Source organism: Lytechinus pictus, chromosome 12 (assembly GCF_037042905.1).
Source record: "Lytechinus pictus isolate F3 Inbred chromosome 12, Lp3.0, whole genome shotgun sequence".
In the NCBI taxonomy this organism is placed as follows: Eukaryota; Metazoa; Echinodermata; class Echinoidea; order Temnopleuroida; family Toxopneustidae; genus Lytechinus; species Lytechinus pictus.
Window position 1 is genome coordinate 13,300,956 of NC_087256.1, and position 25,454 is coordinate 13,326,409.

Sequence of the window (25,454 nt, forward strand, 5' to 3'; positions counted from 1 at the left end):
ATGTTCTATTCACATGATATCCTACAAAAGCGAGGCGGCAAGTTTGGAATCATTTGGTAAGTCAGTAATTGATAAGGAAAAAAGTGAATAAATTTTCAGGGCTGACCTAATAACATTTGATACGGAGCTTGTATTTTATTTTTTTAAAGAAAATTACAAGTAGGCTTTTTTATACAGTACTCTACCTTCGGGGAGGCTTCAGTTCAGATCCGAAGAAGGTTGAATATACGTCCAAATCAAAAGTTAGTAGCATTCTTCTATTTGCTTTATTTAATATTTGCAGGGCAGGCCATATGTCCATATCTAATTTAGATGTCTCATGACCAGTAAATCATTTGTTTGGTCTTTCAATGTTCTTTCAAGAATATTTACTTATTTCATTTTTTTCTGGTTCATGACATACATGTACCTTCCAAGAAAGCTTGAATGTATTCGAGAAAAGCCAGAGGACTGATGGTTTGATTCCTCTTTGTGAGGGATCTTGTGAAAAATTAATCAATAAAACAAACAATACCTCTCAGATGTTATTAAGTGCTAAATCAGATTTTCAATCATTTTAATTCAATTCCCATTAATTGCTCAAGTTAAAGTCTTAGGAGATTGATACAATATTTTTTATAACAAGTTCCATGTACTTTGCAGTCTTTATTTTTGGTCCAAATTTTACTAAAAGAAAAGAAATTAGCCATTCTTAAAATCAAGGAATTTATTTATCTCAAGAAAATACACTGTCGTTTGTGAAGTTGAATATTTTTATGAAACAGTTGATATAAAATGTTAAAGTTTTTGTTCAACTTGCTCTTATTTATTTATGCATCACTAAAATTGACACTTGGTTCATATGATCTTTGGGTAATACTAATACCACATGTGTGTCCATGAGGGTGATGGGGTCAAAGGTCATCTAGGGTCAAAAGGTCAAGTTTTTTGTTCAAATTGCTCTCATTTCTGTATTTCTTCATCAGTTATGTTGACACTTGATCCTTGGGTAATACCACATGTATGTTTATGAGGGTGATGGAATCAAAGGTTTTTGTTCAAACTGCTCTCATTTCTTTATTTCTGCTTCAATTGTGTTTACTCTTGTACAGATAACCAATGGGTAGTTCCATGTGTGTTTATGAGGGTGATAGGTCAAGATCATATTGCATATTTTATTGATTGCGATATCACGTGAGACTCGTTCGTGAACCACCTTGTTTCATTTTGCAGGATTGCAGCAACAAAAGGGGCAGCATTGAGCAAGAGAGATTATTGCAGTGTGTGTGTCACAAAGTCATGGTAAGTATATATTAGATCATGCTTGCTATTTGGTAAAAATGAGTGAATATGATTTGTTTTATCAAGTGGCTTCTTGGTATCTTTAAAACAAGATAGTTTTAGACATGAAATTAATTTGAATTCATCATATTACATAGCTGTTTGAACTTGGTGATATACAGAATATGGCACATATTTATCTTCATTAATTTTCTTGAATTAGTTTATTTCTGATACACCCAAACAAAGTTAATGAAATCACCCCAAAACCTTCTATTTTCTGTCTAAATGCCAAAGTGCACAATATTGTGTACATATTGAATATTTGTTACCCATTATTGGAATGAGTCCCTGGACTATCTTACCTTTTCAAAAACTCATGTAGAGATTAGTTAGGTTGGGCAAGCTTTTCCTGTATTGTAAATTCCCATCATGGCCAACTGAGACAGCTTTAGACATCAACCGTTGCTAATTGCAAAACCAAAAACTTGTATTAAAAGGGTTGCTTTATGAGGTATTTGCTAAATATGTGTAGTGCAGTTAATCATTCATATTGATAGTAGATATATCTACTCAAATTATGTGTGTGACTGATTGAGTCTGAAAAATGTATTCTCCTTTTTTTTTAGCGATGACATCGTCAAATACATCACATTGCAAGTGTTACCAGCTGGTGGGAAAGGTTCTCGTCCTCGCTTCTCTCTTTACCTTTCATCTCAGTTGATGATTGGTGTTGCAAGGGTCTTTGAGAAACAAGTCGGTTATTTCATTGGTTAGTATGTTTTCCTGGTATTGCATCGCAATTTGCTCCACATTTTTGAAAGACTGCTATGCATAAAGTCTTTTGTATAGCATATTTTTACATAGGTTTGTACATTACTTAGTTGAGAGCTTTTCTCTTTAACCAAAAATAATATTCAAATTTGTAAAGCAAAATTATTCCCTGATGTACTTTGTAGCAACCCTTACTTAGACTTTATATTATTTTGTCAGGCAAAAATAAATAAGTGATTGAAGAAATTTGTTTGTTGAATTTAAACCTTCCATTGACCACTAGCCCAAACTCCAGCTTACTTGAATCTATTTTTGCACGGTTGACTACATATACAAGGTCAACCATATCATCAACAATAATTGTTTATTCCGAAGCACAGACATGCCTCAGCAGTTCACTTTCATTTCCATGCTTTATTATGATCTTTTAAAACATTTTATAGGCAATTTTAAATGGTAATTGTCAATCAAGATTATTGTTGCAAAGCATGCTCATATTGTACAGCATGATCCACTTTGCACCAATCAAAATTTTAAGTCGATAGTACATCTTTGTGTTACATGTATGTCCTCTGGTGTGTACATTCATATATTTTACTTTTTTACCAAGGTTTTTGTCTCGCCTGCATAGCAGAGCGAGACTATAGGCGCCGCTTTTCCAACGGCGGCGGCGGCGTCAACATCAAATCTTAACCTAAGGTTAAGTTTTTGAAATGACATCATAACTTAGAAAGTATATGGACCTAGTTCATGAAACTTGGACATAAAGTTAATCAAGTATTATTGAACATCCTGCCTGAGTTTCAGGTCACATGACCAAGGTCAAAGGTCATTTAGGGTCAATGAACTTAGACCATGTTGGGAAAATTATTTTCAAAATCTTAACCGAAGGTTAAGTTTTTGAAATGACATCATAACTTAGAAAGTATATAGACCTAGTTCATGAAACTTGGGCATATGGTTAATCAAGTATTAGTGAACATCCTGCCTGAGTTTCAGGTCACATGACCAAGGTCAAAGGTCATTTAGGGTCAATGAACTTTGGCCAAGTTGGGGGTATTTGTTGAATTACCATCATAACTTTGAAAATGTATGGATTTAGTTCATGAAACTTGGACATTAGGTTAATCAAGTACCACTAAATATCCTGTGCAAGTTTCAGGTCACATGACCATGGTCAATGGTCATTTAAGGTCAATGAACTTTGGCCGTGTTGGGGGTATATGTTAAATTACCATCCTAGCTCTGAAAGTTTATGGATCTAGTTCATAAAACTTGGACATAAGAGTAATCAAGTATCACTGAACATCCTGTACGAGTTTCAGGTCACATGACCATGGTCAAAGGTCATTAAAGGTCAATGAACTTTGGCCGTGTTGGGGGTATTTGTTGAATTACCATCCTAACTGTGAAAGTTTATGGATCTAGTTCATAAAACTTGGGATATAAGAGTAATCAAGCATCACTGAACATCCCCTGTGAGTTTCAGGTCACAAAACCAAGTCAAAGGTCAGTTAAGGTCAATAAACTTAACTTAGGCCATGTTGGGGTAATTGTTGAAGTGCCATCATAACTTTGAAAGTTTATGGATAGAGTGAATGAAATGTGGACATGGGTGTAGTTGACAGTCTTAAGTCTCTGTTCAAATGTCATTTATGGTCAATGAACGTGGTATTATGTCATTATATGAATGATGTTTTTGTGAATGATTATTTTATAGTAGTTTTCAAAGTTAGCACTGCTGCTATATTAAATTGCGTAATGCAGGCGAGACTGCCAGAGGCGTTCCACTTGTTTTCTTTCAAATCTTAAAGTGTTTTTTTGTTTTGTTTGTTTTATTCACAAATTCAATACATGCTATATTTGTTTATTTCTCAGGGGATGTGAATGAGCTTCACAAGCGAACAAGTGGATCCCGGGCTTCAAGTTTTGATGATGGGTTTACCAGTCATATCCAGCTCAAGAAATCAACAAGGTAATCTGGTCACTGTTTCAATAAAATAAGTTATGATGGCAAGTTATGGTAGCCATTGAAATGCTGCTGTTTGATTGGATGGAAGGAGTGTGAGCCAATTTGTCGTAGGATTTTACGTCTTGATATAAAGCTTTATGATATATATGCAGGGATACCACTTTTGTATTCGGACTTTCTCAACACATTATCAGCCACAGAAAAGAAATTTTGTCCAAATTGGCTCATTCTGGAAATTTTTAGACTTTTTAACAATTTTAAGTGGCACCCTTGCTAATGGGAAGTAAGTATATTTTTTGTTATAAATGTTATTGTTGTTAGCCCCCAAAGCCATGGAAAATAATAAATCTGAATAATTTGCTATCTTTGCTTTACAGGTCAGGTGACTTCTGTACGATGCCTAAATCCAACCTGTTCAACGATGAAGAGTTTGGTGTGATGAGAGGTTCATGGGATACGACTCCAGATCCTCTTATACTTCCTGAAATTGTAAGAATTTCTTTTTTATTTCACATTCGGAATACACCTGTATTTAAGTACATTTTTAATTTGCCATGGAAGTATGTCCTTAAGGAAACGTTTTCTTAACTTAAAGTGTTAATGGGCAGGAAATAATTTTCATATCACATGTCTTTATTAATGTTTTGCACGTCTTGAATATTTGTACACAAAATATATTTTATGAAGCAGGTTTTTACTTAGGACTGTTCAGAACTCTCTTGAAATATTTCCTCAACTGCCTAAACTACTTATCAAATTGGAAAAGTAATCTCTGAATGAGCTGCCCTTATACTTGTGATCTTTTTTTTTTTTGTAAGACATGATTTGTATGATTAAATTGTACACAAAGATACTTATCAGTCTTTTGGGGTGTCTCTTCCTTTCTCTTTATATAGTTTGTGCACAAAAAGTGCAATTCCCTGTAGAAGAGCAAAATATACATACCATTAACATTACTGCAGTAGCATATGATGAATTGCCTTACATATCTTGAAGCAGGATACATTTTCACACATATATTCAAGAGTAGAGCACCCCAAGTTAAATAGCAAAGATTCAAGTCGCGTTCATGTGCTTTATTTTGCCAAAGATGTGCCCATTTTAGGACTATATTCATGATGGACCCAGAAGCAGTGGCCCTGATAGCTCCGAGCACTCATATGATTGATAGGAAAGTCATTCTGAACCCACAATAGCTTGCCCCTCAACAGATTTGCATCTTTCGACTGTTGCATTGCTAAGTTTCATAAAGCTGTTTGTAAGTTACCAATGTTTTTAGATATGACTTTAATTGTGACCCTTTGTTGTGCTTTTGCTGACATGGCACCAAAGAGCATGTTCCGGCCTCACCCGTAGTCATGCATGACTTTACGGACAGCTTTATTAAACACACTCCTAGAAGTAAAAATTGATTTATTTTGATGTTTAGCTCTCCTTCTTTGCTTCTACCATATAGGAGATGTTTTCTGTGAGTCCATACAGAACAGCTAAGTTGTCTACATCGTTGCTCGAGCTTAGTCCAACTCAGATGGATAAACTTGGTGAGTGCCTTTTCCGTTCTCTCTTTCTTGGACTTTATTTCCAGCTATGGCTATTATTACTGATCTTTGGTGAAAATCTTACCTTCACTTTCAAGCTTCCAGAAGAGCCTCTTTTTTGCCCTTTGGGCTTCTGCAGTTGGAATGTGTCAAGGCCTCAAGGGTCATCTTAAACTGAAAGATCTCTAATGTGACTTCAGATTAAAGCATCCAGGGAGTATTTCATCAGTATTTATTGTTTGACAAGAAATGCGATCCAACCACTTTCCTTGATTTTGATTGGCTAAGAAATGCAAGTTTCTGTTTAATGAAACAGACATTGTCAGATAAAACATCTGATATTATAGTCATTTATAAGATACTCCCCCGCTGTATTTTTGTATGTTCATATAGATCACAAAAAACAGCACTACATGATTTTTTATGTCATTTAAAGTATAAGAATAAACTCCTTGAATTATCCACTACAGTAGAAACGGTGAGTAAATTTCTTCCAGCAGCCCTTTCTTCATCATAAATAGTTCAACCTTTAAGTCTCCCTGGAATCACCTATGCGATAAGTGTAAAATGGAAATAACTTGTGTGCTTCTCCTATTCTTATCGAGGGGGAGATGCAAGGAGTTAGGTTTGACCCAAAATCATGCTTATGTCCCAACGCCGCACGCACACATGATATTTGATGCAAAATCTCATAGTTTGATAAGCGGTAATAATGATAATTGTACATTTATATTGTGCAATCTCTATATGTATATACTCAACTGTGCATTACAATATATTATTATTACCCCGGTTGTAGCCGTGCTGCCTACAGGCACTCTGGCATTTGCAGAATTTCTTCCTGCCGGGTACCCATTCACCTCACCAGGGTTGAGTGCAGCACAATGTTAGTAGATTTCTTGCTGAAGGAATACAAGCCATGGCTGGGAATTAAACCCACGTCCCTCGAGATGAGAGTCATAACCTCTAGACCACGACGCCCCCACCATGGGTTAGAGCATACCCCCATGAGGGTGATCTCACCAATGCTGGGATGCATTGTATACCATATGGAACTGGGGATTTAGGTGTGCTTTTAAGTCTTTGTGACCCCCTTCCCCCCCCCCCCCCACCTGCCAAAGTGTTATCCCTTCTTTTCTTATAACCCTTTCATGTGAACTGTTTGTTTCGCGTAGTACTTGAGAGTCCATCCCATGTGGTATCCAGTGCGTCAGAGATCAGCCTCAAAGATGAAGATTCTTATCACCAAGAAGTACAGGTATAGCAACAGTCGAACCAAGAACTATACCAATAATGTCACAAGTCTTCTCAGACTGATGCAAGTTGTCTGAGACTGACAAATTTATTAAAAAATGCTCGGATTGATAAGAAATTGATTAAAAAATTGCCTCTTCTCTTGATCACAATCACTAAAATGTTAACTTTTTTATTCTGGTCATATATTTAGATAAGAGTGACAATCTGGTGAAATTTTTGATAAAAAGGTGAAAGTCACAAGTCGAGATTAAAACGGTTCAGAACTGCTTGGCAGGAAAAACAAGGTGATAGAAGTCATAAGAAGTGGCTTGTTCTCACAGTAATTGATGAACCCATGAAATTCAAGCTTGTCATATGTTGGAGAGATGATCTAACTGGTATGAGTAAATGAATGTGGAAGGAAGTTTAGATCTGGTGGGGTTTCATAAGCTGTTTGTAAAGTTACACATGACTGGTACACGTTCTTAGGTTCGATGTTTGCTATACAGGGATATATCATTTGGTACAAGAAATTGTAACTCGTGCATAAAGTCATTTGTAACTTACAAACATCCTTATGAAATACCCAACTGGCTCAGAAAGGAAAACTAGAATCGACTGCATGCAGTCAGTCGCCCATATTCAGGTTTAACTTAGACCATGGTCTAACTCTGTGCTAAAATTATGGAAAGCCAAAAGTGTCAAAAATTTTATTAAGTTGTATGTTTCTTATATTTACTGTGCTCTTTCCTGATTCTTCAATGGTGAAGACAATCATCTCTTTATACTTCATAGACAATTATGAATGATTTGAGAGCCAAATGAGCTGAAATAGGATGTCTCTACTGTTACTGATTTATGTAGCAATTGGCTATCCATACTTAAACCACAACTTTAAACCTGAGTTTAAGTTAAACCCGACTTCAGAATATGGGCCAGTATGTATACATTGTTGGGGCGTAAATATTCTCTCTATGATTGAATGCCCAAACAACATCATCAAACAAATCATAGCCATTTTTAAAAATTCAGTGAAACATTATTATCGTTATGATTATTATTATTGATGATGGTGGTGTTATCATCTTGTATAGATCCCCGAGGTTGAATTGCCCCCTCTAGAGGGCATTGATGATGAGCTCATGACAAACATCTATGAAGAGATGGCTGTTGTGGAAGAAATGAAGGAGAATGAAGACCAAGCGAACATCTCGCAGCTGAGCAGTTTCTGGCAAGTATCGATTTATATTATGTTAAAAGAAGCAGGAACTATATCTTCTGGGTCTTGTCTTACAAACATTTGTAATTTGATTCAATGAAAAAAATTAAGTGGGAGCCTCGAGCAATTAGCCCTCACAATTCTAGAAATTGCCCCTGAAAGATGAAAAAAAGGAGCCACCGTCAAATAGTATTTATGCCCACAGGTCATAGTGCGTTAACATCTCTGAACATAATTGGTGGGTTTTAAGCAGCCCTTGTGAAAGAAATCTCAATTTTTACACTGATTGAAATCAAACGCGGATTGAGATTGATCTCAATTCCTTTATTTTTATTACAAGATAAGATCTTTTTTAGTTTGATTTTGATTTATCATAAGTGTTTGAAAGATAGGGCCCCTTGTTCAGTAGTAATGTGCAGCTCTACAGGTTTTATGTGTTTTGTAGATGTCTGTGGTATGTTCAAGGTAGAATGAAATTAACCGAACTTGCCCATAATTCTAAACAGGGTTGTAATAAAAAACGTTTTTTATTAAAAAAAACAAATAAAACGCTTTTTATTGTTTTAAAACGTTTTAAATCGTTTTAAAACGATTTTTTTCTCCAACGAACGATGTAATTTTCTGTAAATCAATTAAATTGTACTCTTAATACAGTATGATTTAAGCTCTTGATGTTTTAAATACATTTTTGGAGTAAGTAAGAGATGACTACAATTTTTGTTACTGAATTTCCAACAGAAAAGTTCATATTTTCCCCCAAATAACTAAATCAAGGAAATTGAATGCCGAAAAAGTAAGTTGACATTTCATAAGTTTATTCCTCATACATATGATGTAGTCTCAGGTTTTTTTAGTCTTGTCAATCTAGGGGGTGAGAAGAATTCGCACAATGTAAGAAAATGACATAATCTATAGACTATAGGCTTTCAATGCTTAATTTCATTTACTCAATATGCTTTATTTCATTTGAATCAATTATACAAATTTTAAGTAATAATAATAATAAAAGTCCGCTTTTATATAGCGCTTAATACATCGGAACAACATGTCTAAGCGCTTTAAAGATTTATTACCACAGTCATCGGATTCAATCAGTCATTCCCGCACAAAATGTATGCACATCCTCCACTCCCTGGGTAGTATTCAAGTCAGTCCCCAGTGAGGCGCACACAGTACTGGACAAGCTACAATGACTTTTACATTCTACCGGGTACCCATAAGTGCATGAAATACAAAATTGGGTTTAAATCTGTAATATTAGGCCCTTGAACTGCTTATTTCTTTAATTGAGGAATTGTGATCAAATTGTTTTAACTGTTTTTTTTTACATATTTCTTATCTACAGTTTTGTGGTTATTTTTGTGTTTTTTTAATCGTTTTTTTAATGGAAATTTATTGGCAATAATTTTCCAATCATTAACAAAAGGTATAAATATTGATACAGATAAAAATGTTGGCGAAAAATTTGCATTTGCTTTATACATGAAATCACGATATTGAGCGATTCTGGTCTGTCATGCACTTGTATTATCATTGAGCTATTAATGTGTTGATAGCTCCATGGTAATATCATAACCACATATCCATGCATGTATCCAAAAAATAGTCTTGAACAATATGGCGTGGCCCTATTGTGCTTATGGATTTATCATTGAAATTTTTAAGGGGGCCATTAATGCTGAAAATTTCATCAAAATCGGATGTAAAATAAGAAAGTTATGACATTTTAAATTTCGCTTATTTTTCACAAAACATTTATTACAACTCAGTGATGTGCAAATGATATTTCAAGTTTTACAGATTTGATAATAATGACCAACTTGACTGAACCAAAAAATGTTAAAACAATGGTAGTTCCACACATGTTCAGGGAGGAAAAAAAGGTATACTACATTAAATTACTTTTCTTCATCTTTTACGAAGCGCAAAGTTTCACCTACTTTCGTGTGTACCTCAAGGTTACAATGTCAGTTATACAGTCTATTTGCAAAATATTATTATGTTTGTGCAACACTTCCATTTCATTCAAGTACTACTATTACATATTTGAGCTCATTTTAAATAGTGTTTCTTTCCCTGTCTAAAAGTGAGCACAACACTCAGATGTTTGTTGAAATGAGAATATTCTTAAATATGGATTGATGTGCACAATTGAACAGGAGGAAAGGAACATGACAAAGCAATGGAGAAAGGGAGAATAAGGGGGGAAAGAGAGAGGAGAAAAAGAGTGGCGTTGAGAAAGAGATTTAGTTAAAAGAAAATAATAAACCAATTAAGAAATAAAAGTATAAAAAATAAATTCATGTAAAATCACATCCATGCATATCTATAACACACAAGTCTATGAGGTGTTTTAAAACACGTTTTTTTTGTAAAAAAAACGGGCGTTTTAAAACGCGTTTTAAAACATGTTTTAAAACACACTGTTTAAAACGCGCCAACCCTGATTCTAAATAATGCAAATTCCCCGATTTTATTGGAACAAACCTTTTCTATATTTGTGTGGTTAAAAGAATGTCTATATAGATCTTCTGTGATCTTTCAAATGTGTATTGGGCATTTTTTTTTGGAACTGTTTATTTAGAAAAATTATTGATAATTCATTAGTTTCTCCTTAATTGTAAATATGTGACTTTAGTTGTAACTTCTCTATATTTGAAAGTATGTTTACATCTTATGTAGATGTCACAATTATTGAAAAAATATATTTTATTGGGAATCTTACACAACTTCATGATGCTTGTAATAATGGAATTTCCTTCCATGTTCTACATTGTTGGGGGTCTGAATAATGGGGAAATATTGGAAGTAGCCCTTTTGTTTTTGAGAAAGTATGTCCACATCTTTAGCGAATATCAAGAACATTCAAATTTTTATGTTGTACAACTTTATTATGATTATTGCAATTATAATTAGTTTTTGCATATTTTAAATTGTAAAGGTCTAATAAAGTTTTTTATTACAGAAAAAGTGTGTCTACATCTTGTTTAGATATAAAAAAAAATATCCAAACTTTTATTGGGTATGTGATATAAATTCAAGGTTCTCTTAAACTCCCTAAATCTAAATTGTAATGGTCTGAATAATGTGAATGAAAACATGCCCATTTCTGTTATTACATTGAAAGTATGTCTACATCTTATGTAGATATCAAAATCATTCAAATTGTTATAGTGCATCTAAAGCCACTTCATACTAACAGCTGAAATGGAGTTACTCCGGAGTCCAGAAGGAGTTACTCCACTTCAGAGGGCAGTATGAAAATTCTGAAAAACTAATGGTTGAAGGATCCTGCAATTGCTTGCTGAAAGCCATTTTTGTCTCGCCCACCAGAGGTGAAGGCGAGACTTAGGGATCCAAGTCGTCCGTCCGTCACAAACCTTATGACACATAACTCCACAATTGTAATTCGCTTTTCAACCAAACTTGGATGGTAGATGGACTTGGGAGACCTGCATGTTATGCTGCAGTCGGAGGTCACATGGTAAGGTCAAAGGTCATTTTCAGGTCAACGTTAAAGTTTACATGCAAGACTCTTATGACACCTAACTCTGCAACCGTAAGTCACTTTTCAACCAAACTTGGATGGTAGATGGACTTGGGGGGGCCTGCATGTTAGGCTGCAGTCGGAGGTCACATGGTAAGGTCAAAGGTCATTTTCAGCTCAACGTTAAAGTTTACATGCAAGACTCTCTTATGACACCTAACTCCGCAACCGTAAGTCACTTTTCAACCAAACTTGGATGGTAGATGGACTTGGGGGGACCTGCATGTTATGCTGCAGTCCGAGGTCACATGGTAAGGTCAAAGGTCATTTTCAGGTCAACATTAAAGTGTACGTGCAAGGCTCTTATGACAAGTGTTATTCCATCGCAGTCATTTCATAATGAAGTTTCGATACCATTCTGTTGCGTGCCCTCGCAAATCACGATATTTCTGTTTTTTCTCATAAGTGGGCGAGACACAAAATCGCTTTTGCCTTGTGTTGCTTTATGAGTTGGCGTAAAGCTTATTCTAGGTGCAGGATAATCATAATGAAAAACATGCCCATATGTATCTCATTTCATCTCATCAGGGAGTACATCTTATCAGTGGTGTATTACCATAGCACCTGTTTTTCATCCAATATACAGTGCCCAACATAATATCCACATCTTTTCCTTGTCTTCAAATATCATGACTTGTGACCTTTATCTAATCTCCACTTTCTCAGAAAGAATTGTTATTGTGTCCTTAAATCTTGTCTCCATATACTGGAGTGGAGATATGTTCACATCTCATTTAGATTTAAAATCATTTGAATTCATAATGAACATCTACTACAACCTTATAGTTGCTGTTCTAGTTTTTTCTGTGAACTTCCCAGTTTGTGCAGGTCAAATTAATGAGGCTTTGTGGACACTCCCCCTTTTTTTGTCTTGCCCACCAGAGGTGAAGGCAAGACTTACATGTAGGGATCCAAATGTCGTTCGTCTGTCACAAACATTATGACATAACTCATAACAACCATAAGTCACTTTTCAATCAAACTTGGATGGTAGATGTACTTGGGGGACCTGCATGTTATGCTGCAGTCAGAGGTCACATGTTAAGGTCGAAGGTCATTTTCAGGTCAACATTAAAGTTTACGTGCAAGACTCTCTTATGACACATAACTCCGCAACCGTAAGTCACTTTTCACCCAAACTTGGGTTGTAGATGTACTTAGGAGACCTGCATGTTATGATTTAGTCGCAGGTCACATGGTAAGGTCAAAGGTCATTTTCAGGTCAACGTTAAAGCTTACATGCAAGACTCTTATGACAGACAACTCCGCAACCGTAAGTCACTTTTCACCCAAACTTGGGTTGTAGATGCACTGAGGAGACCCGCATGTCATGGCACAATCAGAGGTCACATGGTAAGGTCAAAGGTCATTTTGAGGTCAATGTTATGACACATAACTCTGCAACCGTAAGTGACTTTTAAACCAAACTTGGGTTGTAGGTGTACTTAGGAGACCTGCATGTTATTGTGTTTGGAGGTCACATGATAAGGTCAAAGTTCATTTTGAGGTCAACATTGAAGTTTACATCCCAGTTATTTCACAATGAAGTTTTGATACAATTCTCTTACGTGCCCTAGCAAATCACAATATTTCTGGTTATTTTCATAAGTGGGTGAGACACAAAATCGCTCATGCCTTGAAATTGAAATTTGATATATGATTTTGACCATCAGCCTTGACCAGCTATGGGAAGTGGACCAGCAGACGGGTCAGCTCATCCTGTCTCCATCTCCCAAAGGAAGGGATTTCCAGCCGCATCACTCCTCCCCTCATCAAGCCCTCCTCAGTCAACTCTCTCCCATACCCTCCCAGGAGGCGCTCCCCTCACCCACTGGACCAGGGCTGGAGGAGCATTTGGTGGAAGGAGTCGATGTGGAGGCAGAGGAGCATGAAGGAGCAGAGGTGGTTCCTCCTTCCAAGAAACCAAGCTCCGATGGGATGGAGACTCCTGCAATTGGTCCAGTAGGTATTCTCTGAAATTTAGATTGCTAAATTATCTTGGAATAAAATCAAGTCTGTAATAAAAGTGTTTGCAATTCATTTATGCGAGGCTTGTTTCATTGCGTTTGGGATGAACACAAGCCCGGGACGCAAAAGGTGTGAGCCAGGCTTTAGGGAAATTATAGGATAGCTTGAAGTTGCAGTAAATTTTGGGAATCGATTTGCGCTTTCTCCGTTACTATCACCTGCCTGGGTCAACACTCTATATGAAGAAAACAACCTGGCTGTTATGCGGCGTCAACGCGCACTGTGTATGTGTTGATGTGGATGTGCACAAATACAGCTTTAGAATGTTATGAAAGCCAATCTTATTGTAAATCAGTCTCCAGTATCCTTGTGACACAAAACATAGCTATTGATCATAGAACAAGTTGTCATGTTTGGTTGCATTGACCACAATGAACAATTGGTTGTGACCATCGATTGTATGATCACGTCATTTTTTTTTACCTGTCTACTTTCAATCAAGGTGATGCAAAACATCCTAAGACTGTCTCCGATCGACGCTGCCACCCCATCACCTATCCCTCGTAGAGGACGCAAGAGACGTCTCGTGTTTGCTGATAATTCCACTCAAATGAGTAAGAAGGACATAAGGCGCAATATGGAAACTGTGGATGAACTTGCACGTAAGGAGGTAATACCAACAAATTTTTATATATTTAATCGTTGAAAAGAATTATAATCATTTTTTAGGTTTTCACTGTATATAATGTTAGAATATGGTCTCAAAATGGTCTTGTGCTAATCCTCTGCAAAATTAAATCCACTTGTGCAACTTATAAATCTCTGTGATATGCTGTCTCTCTACTCTTTTGGCAAGACTGAATAACATACTATCTTTGAACAATGTGTGCTCCTTCCGATGTCATTGCCAAATACAGAAAGCAGGCTGGCGTCAATTCTTCTCCATCTCTTGCCCTACATTTTTGGAACAAGCATAATTGTAATGCAATCCAATATCATTATTATGAAAATATCTTAAATTTATATCTCCTTTTAACTTTCAGACTATCATATCTCTAGGTCACCCATCTGCCAAGGAACTATTTGAAGAGCCAGCAAGAAAAGGTAAACAAATTTCCTCTAAAATGAAAGAAACCAACAACTAGGACTTCACACTTTTACATCACATTTACAACTAGTTTGATGTATATGGACATGTATATAAATAAGGCACTTTGTATGATTTATTGAAATAATGATAACTCTCAAGGACATTATCCCAAATGGCAGCATTCTCCCAAAGAAACATTGTTCGTGTGTGATAACCCTTATGGGGAATATATAACCGTTATCCCTGATCTAACATCTGCTTCAAATTTTCTTCTCTACTGAAGCTTTGAAGAGGACGACTGCCCTGTTCAAGATCTGGAAGGAGCATGCTGAGCTACGGAGAGCCACAACTGATCCCGAAGAGGAAAATCTTGATGCACCCGCCTGGAGCACAGCTTACATGAGACCCAGACGACCCCTTCCTGGATCATCCTCTGATACAACCAGCAGAGAAGAACAGGAAGAAGAGGAGGATGAAGAGAGGGCTTTACTGCTCAAGGAAATCCCAGAGGTGAACTTTCCTTTGACCCATTTCCAAATCTACCAAGTACTGATTTTCAGTATTTAGTACTGACGACTGAAAACAATACTGATGGTTTCATACAAAATACTGAGTTTTGTTGTCCTATGGTATTTCTTTGAAAATACTGATTTTCAGATTTTAAAATACTGAAATGTTCTTGTTCAGGTTGGCAGCTCTGCATTTCAGTCATCTTCAGGAGAACGCTTCATAAAAAGTTTTGTCCGTCCTTTCACAGACAGACAGTGGCATATCTAGCCAGGTTGAACACAATACCATTTCAGGGGCCATATTGTGTTTGATTGATAACGAATTTATTTCATTCCAAATTTTCAACAAAGTTACAAAGTAAAGCCAAATATAATATAACGTTATGAAATAAAATAGAAATCTTCTGAAAAGCAAAGCTTGTTATTGAAGGTTTCCTTCAATAAATAAGACATATTAATGCAAAATACAAAGTTCAAAATATATAATATACAAATCATATATTTCTTGCAGAAGTTCAAATTATATATAATATATATTTATATATGCTCGATAGTCCTCTCAAAACTATTGTGTCTAATGTGGCTGGATCTGCGCCTGCTGGCAGATGTTGTAAGATACTGTAGATCCTTGCTTCTGATTAGTCGGTGTAACTCACTGACATAACGTTTCTTGAAACGCTTCCTGGGTCGCATTCGTGTAAGAAAATCAATGAATTGTAGAAGAAAGTTTCTCCTTTAACAGTTTTTTACCAAAAAGAAACTAAAACACAGAAATTGTGCAATTTAAGTTGGGACCCAAAGAACAATTGTTATTTTCATGGTTACCACAAAAATTGGCAACTTATCTAGAAGTACCATTTACCATACGCCCCCCAGTAGTGCAGGAGACTTGAAAATGATAAAGAGCACAATTTGTAATTGTTTAGCCAGAAGTACTTTTCTGCCTGGATCCTTAAATCAGAGATGTCTCTGTCATTGCTCTGTACAAAGAGGCATACAATTCCTACAATGCCAAAATGTTTTCTTGTTGTTGCTACCAAGAAGTTTGACTGGCTCTACTTCCAGTGATTTTTTTTTTCTTTTAAACGTATAGATCTGGGGCCCGTAGCACAAAACTTAGCAATGATCGTAGAACATTTTTCTATGATTGATTCCATTGACTACAATGTACAATCAATCGTAAAAATCAAGCCTACGATCAATTGCTAACCTTTGTGTTACGGGACCCTGATCTCACATTTTGCCAATATGATTCTGTCGCTTGCCATTGCATCTTCAGTGCTTTCCCTTCTAAAGTCAGCATACTTCCTCAACATCTACTGTTCAAAGTTCATAAAAATTTAGGGGTGTAAAAAAAACCTATATGGATGATTGTAAGATCTGAGTTATGAAACTGATTTAAATATAGATTTGTTTGGTTTCTATATGTATATATATACCTCTTTTTTTTTAATTTTTTTTTTAGGTCCTTCGGCATGAGCTTTCTGTGAGCACAGAACGTCTGAGAGATATATCCTTAGAGACCAGCCAGCCTCGGGCAAAGTTTGAAGACACTCCCCACTCTCTCATTGTCTCAGGTAAACCATGATGATATTGCTAGATGTAATTGATATAATTGATTTAACTTGTTATTTTGTATTGATTATCCTTGGTTCTGCTTTAGTATTCATATAAAAATAATCTTACTGATGTCTTGGCAAATCTTTCTCCCTTTATACCCTATATACAGTATTATTTTATAAGTGACGGGTACTGCATTAACAACATATTATGGTAATAAATTAGGAAAGATGCTCTTTGGACCATTGTGATAGGATACCATTAGTAATCACCCTGTCTATATCTGTGTCATGGACCCCTTTCACATCCTCTGTCTTATTTCCTTGAATTCCTTTACCAAAGATGTTCTTTTTTCTCTTTCTTTAGATGCCAGTCACTTGTCTGATTCCAAGGACAGTTCTCGTGCAAAGAGTTTCCACTCGGATCCTCCAACAGCACAACGGTAATTTAAACTCCCTCTTTACCTAAACTGATTGTTGAATTTGATAAGTACTGGAATCACTCCACCTGTTTAAAAGAGAGGAGCAATAACTTTTCTTACTTATAGAGTAACTTTCTGTCGGTAACGGACAACATGTTTACTTTCTGACAAAGAAATCCTGAATAGTGAATTTTTTGCCAATCAAATTAAAATGTATTGTAATATAAAAAGTTATATGACAAGGCATGTCTTCTTGGTAGTCAGTATTGGTTGCCAAAATGGTTTGGGGTACAAGAATCATCCAGAAATTGCAAACACATCATTTTCTCTGAAACTAGGACCGTACTGGCTTTCTGGTTTCATATTTTCAGCAGACAATCCTGTGCTTTGTTATGGTACATTACTAACATTGCTCTCAGAACTGAATCCCCAATTCTAAGCAAAAACTCACAAACAACAAATAGAAGTTTCAGAGTTTCAATGAACTAAGGTCCGTACCTTCATTGATTATTTGATACAGTATTATGTTTGATTAAATCCACTTCTTGCATTCAATTCCACAAACTTACAAACCCTTATGGTTTTTTGTCCATTATGGAATGTAAATAGTAATTTCAAATTCTCTTATGTTTATATTTCTGAGCTTCTTGCTTTGTCCTATAGCTATTGGGAATTAAGTAACTTATCCTGATCTTAAAGACCTCTCCTACTTTCCACTTTTTAGAGGATTATAATGGAGGTTAGATAGTTCTAATTGAATCGTCATTTCTTGCAATCTTCTGAGCTCATATTTTTTGTTAGCTTTTTTGAGTAATTGATTGTATTATGATACCTTGGTTTTGTCCCATTCTCAAATATATGATGCTTGTATATCATAAATCTCACACTCCACTTTCCCTCTGACCTGCAGGAGCTTGCACCGCCCCATAAGAGACAGCTTCAAGGAAATGGGAGATGCCATCCCAGAGGAGCTAATGGACATCCAGGAGCTTCCATTATTACCAGAGGAGGATATGCTGATGGACCAGCTGGAGGGACAGATGGAAGAACCAGCAGGAGCCGAGATGATAAGTACCTCAGAAGATGAAGAAGGAAGGAAGTTGAGAAAGAAGGAAGAGACAAAGGAGAAGCAAGAGGAGGTGACGGTTCCTCAAGGGAACATCCTGAGGTGAGAAGGATAGGAGATTCATCAGAATTGTGCCATTAGTAAAGAAATAAATAATCATTATGTCATTCCTTTTCATACTACCTTATATTTCCTAATAATTATATAGTATATGTGCGAGCTAGGATATACTTGAGATGATCACAAAAAACCCTGAAAATACTCTATACAGTGGTGCTTGTAAGTTAGTGAAACCCACCAGAAAATGCACTCCTTCATGCTGATCGTTGAATGTAGAAAGCATCTCTACAATGTCTGACGAGCCCAGAGAAACAAACTTCATTAAATGTTATATTTAACACCTGACTTCACAATTAAATATCTAAAAGATGGAAAACTTGAATACTTTTAGATATGTTAACTTTCTGGTGGGGTTCACTAACATCTTTTTTTAGCACCACTGTGTATATAGACATACAAGCATCAATCAAGAATATGTCGCCCAGAATAAAATCTCCAAGGTCCCTCCCCCCCCCCCCTTATTATATACATATAGATGTTGTCCAAGAACTTTTGCCATTTATCAGCTTCTCTAATATGAAGTTGGTGGATGAAACTAATTATTACGATTGTTGAATTTAATTGTACGAATGTGCAAAATTGCAACATCAGCGTGCAAAGGGGTAAAAGAACCTACCTCTCTGTTTGAAAAGAACAGGGATTTTTTTTTCCTGTTGAAGTAGTTAACATTTCTTACTTACTCCAAATACTTCGTAGCTCAATCCATAGATCATAAGAACAAATAACACCAAATCTTACCATTTAACATAAGTTTTCAGAGTAATATTCAGACACTAATGTGCCACATTGTGGTGGTAGTGTCATTAATTCTCATTCAATCCATCTATCCGTTGATTGAATAGACAAATTTTCAATTTAGTTTTTTATTCTGAATTCTATAGGGGAATTGGTGTGCTTACAGAAGAAGAGGATTCAATTCGATTCAAGGACCTGGTCCCACCATCAACATACAGATCAGTTGCAACCAAAATCTTCTCTGTGTGTCTGGGTAAATATGTACACTTGATCTACAGTAGGTATGCCACATAGGCCAAATCCATTTGGTTTACTGGGGCGGTATTCTGAAAACATACTTATCTCAAATATGTTCTTATCTACATCACAATCTCAAATTGGTATTCTGAAAACGTTCTCGTCTTTTTCGTATCTTTCTTGCTTTACATCCTATGCTAAGTGTGTAAATTTATAACTCGTGCATATGATACCAAAGCGCGCTAAAAATATAATAACAGAATGTAGATAAGTGGTATTTTGAAAACGTTCTCATCTTCTTTTTTATCTTTGTATGGTATTTGTGATAATAATTCACAATAGCTGGGCAGCTATTATATCTTATGATGGCCGCAGTGTTCCTTGCCCAAATGATGTTCGACGATCACCGGTAGTACGAAAGAGACTTACGGTGACCGACAAACTGAGGAGATTTTTAGAAGAAATTACAGAATGGGGTTCAATGATTTTACATCAATGTGTGAATTGATAAAAGATGATGAGCCATTTCAAAGACGGCAAGGAGGGTCTTGTTCGTTGACAGTCGAACAACAAGTTGCTACAACACTATGATTTTTGGCCAGTGCCTCCTTTCAGAACGTTGTTGGAGACGTCACACAGATTTTGCAATCATCTCAAAGTAGGGCAATATCTGCCGTGACCGATGGTCTTTCTGTAAAATAATATTGAGAATGTACATTCATGGGACAAGTGTCTTCAGACTGAGATTTTTATCTCACTATTCTATGAATTTCCTTGATCAGAAATAATTCTTGAACTAGAATTTCAGGAGGGACAGATACAAAGGAATTAAGGATGAGAAATCAATTTCAAGAAACTTACTTTTTTCAAGATAGTAAAGTGACTTTAGATTTGTACCTTCTAATCCTATATTGAACGTAATCGAATTTTGGTTTTAAAAAATGATGACTTTAAATAAGTTGATGATGAAATATGATTACGCCTATGTTGTAGATCTAGATCTTTGATCTCTTTAAGTTGATCTCTCATTCATTTATTCATCATTGTCTGCGAAGTTATCACTGTTTCTAGTTCTGAAATGACAAAATACAACAATCTGCGCTTACCATCAGAAAGATCAACGGCGATCTTTTGGCACCCATTTACCATTGACGCTAAGGTGAGAAGAGCGTCCTCTGCTTCCATTTCATTCTTGACAGGAGGAATAGTTCCCGTTGGGTTGACAGGTGTTTCGAGAGTTTCGCTGGTACACCTTGATATTCCTTCCCCGATAAAGTCCTTCGGGACCTCTTCCCACTTAGCTGGAGGGGGAAGAGCAGGTCCACCTCTTGTAGCCTTTGCTGATCTTCTATTTTCTGCTGCCTTCTTCTTCACCTTACTCTTCTCAAAAGCGAACTTTTTTCTCACTTCATCCGCAGACCCCTGCCTCTTTTCCACTTTGCCCACTTGCTCGCTAATCCGCTCCCACGCCCTACTCTTCATCCACAGACCCCCGCCTCTTTCCCACTTTGCCCAATTTCTTGCTAATCCACTCCTACGCCCTACTCTTCATGGCATTGGTGACTGTCGACTAAGTGGCTCCAACGGTGATGTCCTTCCCGGCCACCACCTCTGACACCAACACCATAACTTATTCGAAGCTAAAGTTCTTACTTCTATGCTTATCCATGATGATGGAGAAGATCTCGATGCCGTGTGATGATTTTTTTGTACACGTGCACAAAGACGACAAGGAGGGTCTTGTCTGTTGAAAGTTGAACAGCAAGTTGCTACAACACTACGATTTGTGGCCGGTAGCTCCTTTCAGAACGTCGTTGGAGACGTCACACAGATTTTGCAATCAACCCAAAGTAGGGCAATATCTGCCATGACCGATGCTCTTTCTGCAAAATAATATTGAGAATGTACATTCATGGTACAAGTGTCTTCAGACTGAGATTTTTATCTCACTATTCTATGAATTTCTTTGATCAGAAATAATTCTTGAACTAGAATTTCAGGAGGGACTGATACAAAGGAATTAAGGATGAGAAATCAATTTCAAGAAACTTACTTTTTTCAAGATAGTAAAGTGACTTTAGATTTGTACCTTCTAATCCTATATTGAACGTAATCAAATTTTGGTTTTAAAAAATGATGACTTTAAATAAGTTGATGATGAAATATGATTACGCCTATGTTGTAGATCTAGATCTTTGATCTCTTTAAGTTGATCTCTCATTCATTTATTCATCATTGTCTGCGAAGTTATCACTGTTTCTAGTTCTGAAATGACAAAATACAACAATCTGCGCTTACCATCAGAAAGATCAACGGCGATCTTTTGGCACCCATTTACCATTGACACTAAGGTGAGAAGAGCGTCCTCTGCTTCCATTTCATTCTTGACAGGAGGAATAGTTCCCGTTGGGTTGACAGGTGTTTCGAGGGTGTCGCTGGCACACCTTGATATTCCTTCTCCGATAAAGTCCTTCGGGACCTCTTCCCACTTAGCTGGAGGGGGAAGAGCAGGTCCACCTCTTGTAGCCTTTGCTGATCTTCTATTTTCTGCAGCCTTCTTCTTCACCTTACTCTTCTCAAAAGCGAACTTTTTTCTCACTTCATCCGCAGACCCCTGCCTCTTTTCCACTTTGCCCACTTGCTCGCTAATCCGCTCTCATGCCCTACTCTTCATCCACAGACCCCCGCCTCTTTCCCACTTTGCCCAATTTCTTGCTAATCCACTTTTACGCCCTACTCTTCATGGCATTGGTGACTGTCGACTAAGTGGCTCCAACGGTGATGTCCTTCCCGGCCACCACCTCTGACACCAACACCATAACTTATTCGAAGCTAAAGTTCTTACTTCTATGCTTATCCATGATGATGGAGAAGATCTCGATGCCGTGTGATGATTTTTTTGTACACGTGCACAAAGACGACAAGGAGGGTCTGGTCTGTTGAAAGTTGAACAGCAAGTTGCTACAACACTACGATTTGTGGCCGGTAGCTCCTTTCAGAACGTCATTGGAGACGTCACACAGATTTTGCAATCATCTCAAAGAAGGGCAATATCTGCCGTGACCGATGCTCTTTCTGCAAATGATATTGAGAATGTACATTCAGGGTACAAATACCATCAGACTGAGATTTTTATCTCACTATTCTATGGATTTCTTTGATCAGAAATAATTCTTGAACTAGAATTTCAGGAGGGACTGATACAAAGGAATTAAGAATGAGAAATCAATTTCAAGAAACCTACTTTTGCAAGGAAATAAAGTGACTTTGGATTTGTAACTTCTAATCCTATAATGAACGTAATCGAATTTCTGTTTAAAAAATGATGACTTTATAAGTTGATGAGGAAATATGATTACGCCTACGTTGTAGATCTAGATCTTTGATATCTTTAAGTTGATCGCTCACTCATATATTAATCATTCATTTATTCATTGCTGTCTGCGAAGTTATCACTTTCTAGCTCTTCTGAAGGGACAAAATATAACAATCTGTGCTTACCATCAGAAAGATCAACAGCGATCTTTTGGCACCCATTAACCATTGACGCTAAGGTGAGAAGAGCGTCCTCTGCTTCCATTTCATTCTCGACAGGCGGAATAGTTGCCGTTGGGTTGACAGGTGTTTCGAGGGTGTCGCTGGCACATATATTCCTTCTTCTCCGATAAAGTCCCTCAGGACCTCTTCCCACTCAGCTTGAGGTGGAAGAGCAGGTCCACCTTCTGTAGCCCTTGCTGATCTTCCATTTTCTGCTGCCTTCTTCTTCACCATGCTCTTCTCGACAGCAAACTTTTTTCTCACTTCATCCGCAGACCCCCGCCTCTTTTCCACTTTCTCGCTAATCCGCTCCCACGCCCTACTCTTCATGGCATTGGTGACTGTTGACGAAGTGGCTCCAACGATGATATCCTTCCTGGCCACCACCTCTAACGCCAACACCATAACTTCTCCGAAGCTAAAGTTCTTATTTCTATGTTAATCCATGATGATGGAGAAGATCTCGATGCTGTGAGATGATTTTTTTTGTGCACGTGTACACGTGTAAATGAAAATCGATCGTGGTAGTATATAGTGTATGAGTATATATCTTGCGCAATTATATAATTACGCTAGTAATTATGCGCAGTGCGCATATGTTCTCTTGACATAAGAAGTGCTTCTATTGGTTAAAATGCCAATATAAGGTGTATTTTGATTGGTAATATCTAAAAAAAAATGGGACGTGTTGAACATGAGAAAGGAGCAGTCATTACAGAGATAAGAAAGCGTTCAGAAGATTTTCAGAATACGGATTTGCAATTATTTTAGCGTCTTCTTATCTCGATGAGATAAGACAAAAGATAAGAACATTTTCAGGATACCACCCCTGATCAAAGTTGATCCGATTGCTGTTTGGTGACTTTGGTTTACATTACACTTGACCTATTGCACATTTAGTCAAACTCTTTTTCTGATAATTATTTTGTACTTTGTCAGAATACCACCCCTGATCAAAGTTGATCCGATTGCCGATCGTGACTTTGGTTTACATTACACTTGACCTATTGCACATTTAGTCAAACTCTTTGTCTAATAATTATTTTGTACTTTGTCAGATGAAAACATGATTAATAAAACAGTTCATCTAATATAGACTAGGTGGTGTTAAACCAAGTGTATATTAGACAAAATGGGTATAGCCTAACTGGAAGTTAAGACAAAATGGTACAAAGGCCAAATGGCATTAAGACATTACTTTTATTCAAATCAAATTATTTTAAGCCTGGAGTACCCCTTTAATTCTGTCATCATTGAGCCCAAATTGAATGAATAACTAATTCCATTCTAAGTTTTATTGAATTATGAAATTTAACAATTGACTTGGATTGATTTGATAGAGTGCATGAAAAAAATATATATTGAAAATATGGTGTTTTGAATGTGGACTTGTATCTCCCTAATATGTATCATGTCCCTTATTTTTGTTCGCTTCTTATTATTTTTCTATCCTCAATACTAACAGAATACGCCGCCATGAGACTCATCACTGTGACTCAGACAAAGCCTTTTGGAGACATCTATATTCAGAGAGGACCTAACTACGAGTAGAACGATGTAATCTAGTTGCTTGTTTCACTTTACTCAGGCAGAGCAATAAATCAGGGAGCCTCCAATTGTTTTCAAAGAAATTGTGTGTGATAAAGATCTTTACCTCTCAACAGCTCATAACATCTTGCAAGATTAAAGAAGGATCCTTTTTTTTCCCTCACTTTATTGGTGGGGAAAGGGGGGTAAAGAAATGGTGAGTACTACAATATCTGATAGGAGGCTTGTCTCACAAAGAGTTTGAACAATTAGAATTAATTAATTTGATTTTTAAGTGACATTTGGATCGGTTGCAACTCTTTGTGAGACAGACCCCAGGGATTTTTTTGGTCCGGAAGTATGTGTTAGATTTCATATTCAGATTATGAGATCAATGAAATACAGGGCTGTCGTTAAAAGCTGGTTATTCAGTTGTTTCTTACTGGCTGTAATTCCTATAGATATAAACCATGCCAAAATCACGGAAAGAAGATACAAATGCTTCTCTGACGTACCTTCTATGAAATTGAAATAACCTGCTTCATAAATACTTAAAAAGACCCCTGAGATTGGTCCATTGTAGAAATTTGGTTGAAAGTCTATGTAAAGATTTACGCATGGAATGAATCACTTTCATGTAAAACTCAGATATATTAGAAATCAAGAGGGAAAGGGAAAGCAAAGAAGCAAAGTATGTTATGTGGTTGTGTATTTACAAACTAGATGGTGTAATGGTGATAACCTACTTAAAATGCATTTGAAGGAGCCTAAAGAATTATTTTCTTCATTTATATCTCATCATTTGTGTTGCGTTTTCATGTTTGCATTTGGTTACTGTATTTTTCTTTTATATATTACTTTGCCCAGACTATCTGTATTTCTTTGCCGGATCTTTTAGAAAAACATTATTTTGTATCACTATCAAGGCTTTCTAAGTACCGTAATGTCTTTAATGATGTTGTTTTCAAAATTTCATAAAGCAATGATGAGGAGAACATTCGTCATTATTTGTACAGAGAATTGAGTACATGTGTTTACAAACATGGAACGTTGCTGCTTGCTTATCAAACGGATCTAAGATGGTTTGATGAAAGTCTATCAAGAGATCACTTTTCATTCTCGGTGCCTTTGTGATATT

General features: G+C 36.6%; 1 protein-coding gene across 1 annotated transcript; it reads left to right on the plus strand.

Annotated features, from left to right (window-relative positions):
* On the plus strand, positions 1-24,425 carry LOC129272422 (meiotic recombination protein REC8 homolog). Its single transcript, XM_064107874.1, has 16 exons — positions 1-56; positions 1,890-2,032; positions 3,913-4,009; positions 4,384-4,495; positions 5,463-5,547; positions 6,720-6,802; positions 7,875-8,011; positions 13,220-13,508; positions 14,017-14,184; positions 14,558-14,618; positions 14,888-15,114; positions 16,579-16,690; positions 17,040-17,115; positions 18,005-18,262; positions 19,162-19,268; positions 24,255-24,425. Exons 1-16 carry the CDS (start codon positions 1-3, stop codon positions 24,338-24,340), a joined length of 2,097 nt encoding a protein of 698 aa, XP_063963944.1. The 3' UTR covers positions 24,341-24,425.
* The last annotated feature ends 1,029 nt before the right edge of the window (positions 24,426-25,454 follow it).

Bases quoted from the DNA above. Each gene is read 5' to 3' on its own strand.
- LOC129272422 (XM_064107874.1), top strand. From the start codon at position 1: ATGTTCTATTCACATGATATCCTACAAAAGCGAGGCGGCAAGTTTGGA. The intron at 14,185-14,557 runs GTAATACCAACA...TTTAACTTTCAG, and splicing joins ATGAACTTGCACGTAAGGAG to ACTATCATATCTCTAGGTCA. The intron at 16,691-17,039 runs GTAAACCATGAT...CTCTTTCTTTAG, and splicing joins CCACTCTCTCATTGTCTCAG to ATGCCAGTCACTTGTCTGAT.